Below are 5,278 nucleotides of genomic sequence, written 5' to 3' on the forward strand. Positions count from 1 at the left end.
GGATCCTCTGCAGCAGTTATCTCTGCGGCCCGCGGTAGTCCCGGTTCTGGAGCAGCCACACAGGTGACTATAGGATCTGCTACGTCCGGATCTGCTGTGTCTACTCAGAATGTGTTTTTGGATGGATCTCCAGGATCTTCTGCAACCAGTCAGGTCATGCAATCTCCTGTGCAACTGAATACTACCACTACCTCAAGGGTTATGACCAAGCTACAAAAAGGTATTAAAAATCCAAAAATAAGAACTGATGGAACTATACGGTATGGCATGTTATGTATTTCAAGAGAACCAACAAACTTGGGTGATGCACTTGGAGACTCAAAATGGAAAAAGGCGATGGATGAAGAATATATTGCACTGATGAAGAACAAGACATGGCATCTAGTGCCAAATCAGAGAGGTAAAAATATTATTGATTGCAAATGGGTATATTCAAGAAGAAGGCAGATGGCTCTATTGATAGATACAAGGCACGTCTAGTTGCAAAAGGCTTTAAACAACATTATGGCATCGATTATGAGGACACCTTTAGTCTTGTCGTTAAAGCTGCGACCATACGACTTGTCCTAGCTATTGTTGTATCAAGGGGATGGAGTCTAAGACAACTAGATGTACAGAACGCGTTCTTGCATGGTGTTCTGGATGATGAGGTTTATATGAGGCAACCACCAGGGTATGAAAACAAGCAAAAACTACATCATGTGTGCAAACTTGACAAGGCTCTCTATGGTTTGAAACAAGTGCCTCGAGCATGGTACTCTAGGTTGAGCTCAAGGTTGAAACATCTTGGCTTCACTGCATCAAAAGCTGACACTTCTCTCTTTATTTATAACAAGGCAAACACTATCATTTTTGTGCTTATTTATGTGGATGATATCATAGTTGCAAGTTCCTCACAGAATGCTACTAATGCTCTTCTACATGATTTAAGCTCAGAATTTGCCTTGAAGGACCTTGGTGACTTGCATTTCTTCCTAGGGATTGAAGTTAAGAAGATTCAAGATGGCATAGTATTAAAACAGGAAAAATATGTCACTGAACTTCTAACACGTATGGGGATGAAGGATTGTAAACCTTCACCCACACCATTCTCAGCTTCAGAACAACTTTCGGCATATGAAGGCGAGACACTTAAAGAAGAAAAAAGTACAAGGTATAGGAGTGTTGTTGGAGCATTACAGTATTTGACCTTGACACGGCCAGACATTTCATTTGTTGTCAACAAAGTCTGTCGGTATTTGCATTCTCCTACCTCTAGTCACTGGACAGCTGTAAAAAGGATTGTATGGTATATCAAACATACTGCAAGCTTGGGACTTCAATTCAGACGTTCTAATTCCACGCTTGTTAGTGCTTTTCCTGATGCTGATTGGGTAGGCTGCAGTGATGACAGAAAATCACCTGGAGGTTTTGCAGTTTTCTTTGGCTCTAAACTTGTTTCTTGGAGTGCCAGAAAGCAAGCAACAGTGTCAAGATCAAGCATAGAAGCTGAATATAAGTCATTGGCCAATGCTACTACTGAAGTTATCTGGTTGGAGTCTTTGCTTAAGGAATTGGGAGTAAAGCAACAACGCATCTCATGTCTATGGTGTGATAACTTGGGTGCTACCTACTTATCTGCTAACCATGTTTTTCATGCCAGAACAAAGCATATTAAAATTCATTTTCACTTTGTACGAGAAAGGGTTGCAGAGAAGAAGTTAGAGATACAATACATTCCCTCTAAAGATCAAGTAGCAGATGGGTTTACCAAAGCATTACCAGTCAAGCCATTTGAAGCATTCAAGAATAATCTTAATCTAGGATAGTTGAGATTAAGGGAGGGTGTTAGACAAATAGATATTTTCTCTCTGTAATCTCAAACTAGTCTATCTCTATCTCCTTCTCGTATACAACTCTGTCTCCTATTCCTTCTATAACACGAACTGAATCCCTGCGATCTGTTCGTTCGACTTGTATGCCACGGCCGGGGCATTTCCTGCCTCGATCAATATATACCTGCGGCTCCCCTACGAGGGAGTAGGAACGCTTCCATAATCTTACATCTGTCTCTCGGTCTCTCTCTCTCTCACACACACACACACACACACACATACACACACGCTCCTATGAAGGCATACACGTACATCATATGAGAGATTGAGTCTACAAATCTTCTCCCTCCGAAGGGAATAGTATAATTCAAGAAGGTGTGAGCCCCCATGTCAAGTCTAGTACTTGAACATGGGTGGACAAGTTCCTTTCCTTCTGTTATAGTAGTACTGTATATATATGGCAACAAGAGGTACAACTGAAAGATCATCACCGTTAATATCTTTGACGACCATTCCTAAATGATGTAGCCGCACGTACGCATCAGCAACCGCTGTCGTTAATTCTTCGGAAGTTCAGAGCCAGAGAGCGCCGGCTTGGCGGAGGAGCGGCACGAGCTGGCCGCCGAGGTGCAGCGACATGACCTTGTCGGTGGGGCCGACGAGCGCGCCGCCGATGAAGACGGCCGGCACAGGCGGGTTCTGGCCAACCATGCCGGCGAGCGCCCTCTCGACGTCCTTCCCGCGGGGGTCCTTGTCCAGCTCGTGCACCGTCCAGCTCACGCCCATCTCCGTGAAGAGCGTCTTCACCGCGTGGCACATGCAGCAGTTGCTCGCCCCGAAGATGACCACCGCGCGCTGCGACGCCAGCCGCCTCACCCTCTCCGCCATTGCTCAACTTGCTAACTCTTTCTCTACGAACCTAAATCGAACGATCTGATCAACTCGCTTCACTTGAGCTAGCTATCTATGCTGTTTGTTTCTTTTGGAGGTTTATGGTGGTTGTGACTGAACGGTGTCTATTTATAGATGATGATGGGGCAAATCGAAGAAGTGTGAGTCGGTCAGAATATGTGTTCTCTGTGAGCTTTGTGCTATGACGTTTAAATGACGTGGAATCGAATAACTAAAACTGGAGGTGAATTAAGATTCGAGATAGACTGAACTTTAGTTATTTCTCTAGTACATTAAAAATGGATGGTAGCATTGATCGGATCCAATGCTTCAGTTGACTAACGTTCCATAGCTCTAATTGCCTCCTTTTGCCATTTCATTGTGACAAAGAATACGTGTCCATTTGGAGTGGGCATCGTGAATCACGTTTTCTCTTGATGACACTGCGCTAAACTAAAGCCTAAAAAACCTTAATTAATCGACCTACTTTATATTCTTGACGTGTCATCACGACATCATCAGGAATTTCCACGTTGAGGTCCGAATAAATCGGCACCAATAAGTAGTTAACGAATTTCCAACGCCGATTATGCAGCAGGCACTCAAGAATAATGAAGGGTCCCTTTGTACGATTTGAATATCCATAGAATAAGTCCTACAAGTTTGAGAATAGGGTTTAGGATTTTCCGTGTGGCAAAGCCTCTCCACGTTTTTCTATATATAACAATCAGCATATACAATTACATATGTACAAGGTACGTGTACACGGCACGCTAGACCTATCTTAACGCTCCTCCTCAATCTGAACTTCTACTCTGTACAAGATTTAGAATGGTACTAAAACGGTCTAGCATCTGTCGGGTGGCTGGTTTAGTAAACACATCAGCCAGCTGATCGTTAGAAGAAATGAACCTGACCTCAAGAGCTCCAGAAGCAACACGCTCGCGCACAAAGTGGAAATCAATCTCGATGTGCTTGGTACGCGCATGGAAAACTGGGTTGGCAGTCAGATATGTGGCCCCTAAGTTATCACAGGATAGAACAGGAACTCGCTGCTGAGACACTCCAAGCTCTTTGAGTAGTGACTCTACCCAGATGGCTTCAGCAGCTCCATTCGCCAAGGCTTTGTACTCGGCCTCTGTACTGGATCTCGACACTGTCGGTTGTTTCTTCGAATTCCAGGAAATGAGGTTCGGTCCAACAAAGATGGCAAAACCTCCAGTGGATCGACGATCATCAGGACATCCTGCCCAAGCTGCATCAGTGAAGATACTAATGCTAGTAGAGACAGCCTTGCAAAACTTCAGCCCTGTGTGCAACGTTCCTTTTATATAGCGCAAAATCCGCTTAACAACTTCCCAATGAACATCAGTGGGCTGTGAGAGAAACTGGCACACCTTGTTTACTGCGAACGAAATATCTGGACGAGTGAGTGTTAAATACTGCAGTCCACCAACAACACTGCGATGCCGGAAAGAATCATCGGTACTGAGAGGCTGTCCATACACTCGTGCAAGCTGATCGGAAGTAGACAGCGGTGTGGAAGTAGGCTTACAATTCTCCATGCTCACACGGTGCAAAAGATCCAATGCATACTTCCGTTGAGTCAATGTCAAGAAAACGGACATGGTGGAACGGAAGGCAAGCTTGTGTGCGTTATATTTGCACAAACTGGGCCAGCAGGCGCACCCAAAAGTGCGAAGAAACTTGTAATCCGGTTGCACCTTAAGGAGACGATATATGGGTGTATCTTGTTAAAGAACAGATGTGGGCATGCGATTAATGAGGTAGCACGCAGTAAGAAACGCTTCGTCCCAAAAACGCAATGGGAGAGAAGAATGAGCTAGCAAGGCAAGACCTGTTTCTACAAGATGATGGTGTTTGCGTTCAGCAATCCCGTTCTGCTGAGAGGTGTGCGGGCAAGACACACGATGAGAGATCCCAGTGCGTTGAAAATAACGGTGCAGTCTGTGGTACTCACCACCCCAGTCCGACTGAACGGCTATGATTTTAGTGTGGAGAAGACGCTCAACATGAGCCTGAAAAGCATAAAACACTTGCTCAACGTCAGACTTGTGCTTGAGGAGATAAATCCAAGAGAAACGAGAATAATCGTCAACAAAGCTCACATAATATTTATAACCTCCGGAAGAGGTAATAGCAGGCCCCCAAACATCAGAATGAATTAACTCAAGAGGCATAGTGGAAACATGATGAGATAAATTATAAGGCAATTGTCGACTTTTAGCATGCTGACAAGCATCACACACTGAAGTCTGACATTCAAAAGAACACACTAAATCATTATTCCTAACAATGTTTTGAACAATATTATTCGAGGGATGACCGAGACGCTGGTGGCACTGGGACCGGGTGGTCTTGACGCTGAGAGATGCTTGGCGGTTGGAGGAGGACGACGTGCGACTAAATGGGATGGGGTAGAGTCCGCCATGACATCTACCCTGAAGAAGGATTTTCTTCGTGGCCGTGTCCTTAACAAGGAAAAAGAAATGGTGAAATTCCACAAAAACATCATTGTCAAGGACAAGACGATAAACGTATAGGAGATGTTG

At 44.5% G+C, this 5,278-nt stretch overlaps 1 protein-coding gene across 1 annotated transcript; it reads right to left on the bottom strand.

The window, feature by feature from the left end:
- Positions 1 to 2,387: 2,387 nt before the first annotated feature.
- Positions 2,388 to 2,702, bottom strand: LOC109748330 (putative glutaredoxin-C2). Its single transcript, XM_020307366.3, has one exon. The coding sequence runs from the start codon at positions 2,700 to 2,702 to the stop codon at positions 2,388 to 2,390; it is 315 nt and encodes a 104-aa protein (XP_020162955.1).
- Positions 2,703 to 5,278: the final 2,576 nt, after the last annotated feature.

The sequence above is a fragment of the Aegilops tauschii genome, chromosome 3, assembly GCF_002575655.3.
Source record: "Aegilops tauschii subsp. strangulata cultivar AL8/78 chromosome 3, Aet v6.0, whole genome shotgun sequence".
NCBI lineage: Eukaryota > Viridiplantae > Streptophyta > Magnoliopsida > Poales > Poaceae > Aegilops > Aegilops tauschii.

Excerpts from the sequence above, each read along its gene's own strand:
- LOC109748330 (XM_020307366.3), bottom strand. The coding sequence starts at position 2,702 with ATGGCGGAGAGGGTGAGGCGGCTGGCGTCGCAGCGCGCGGTGGTCATC.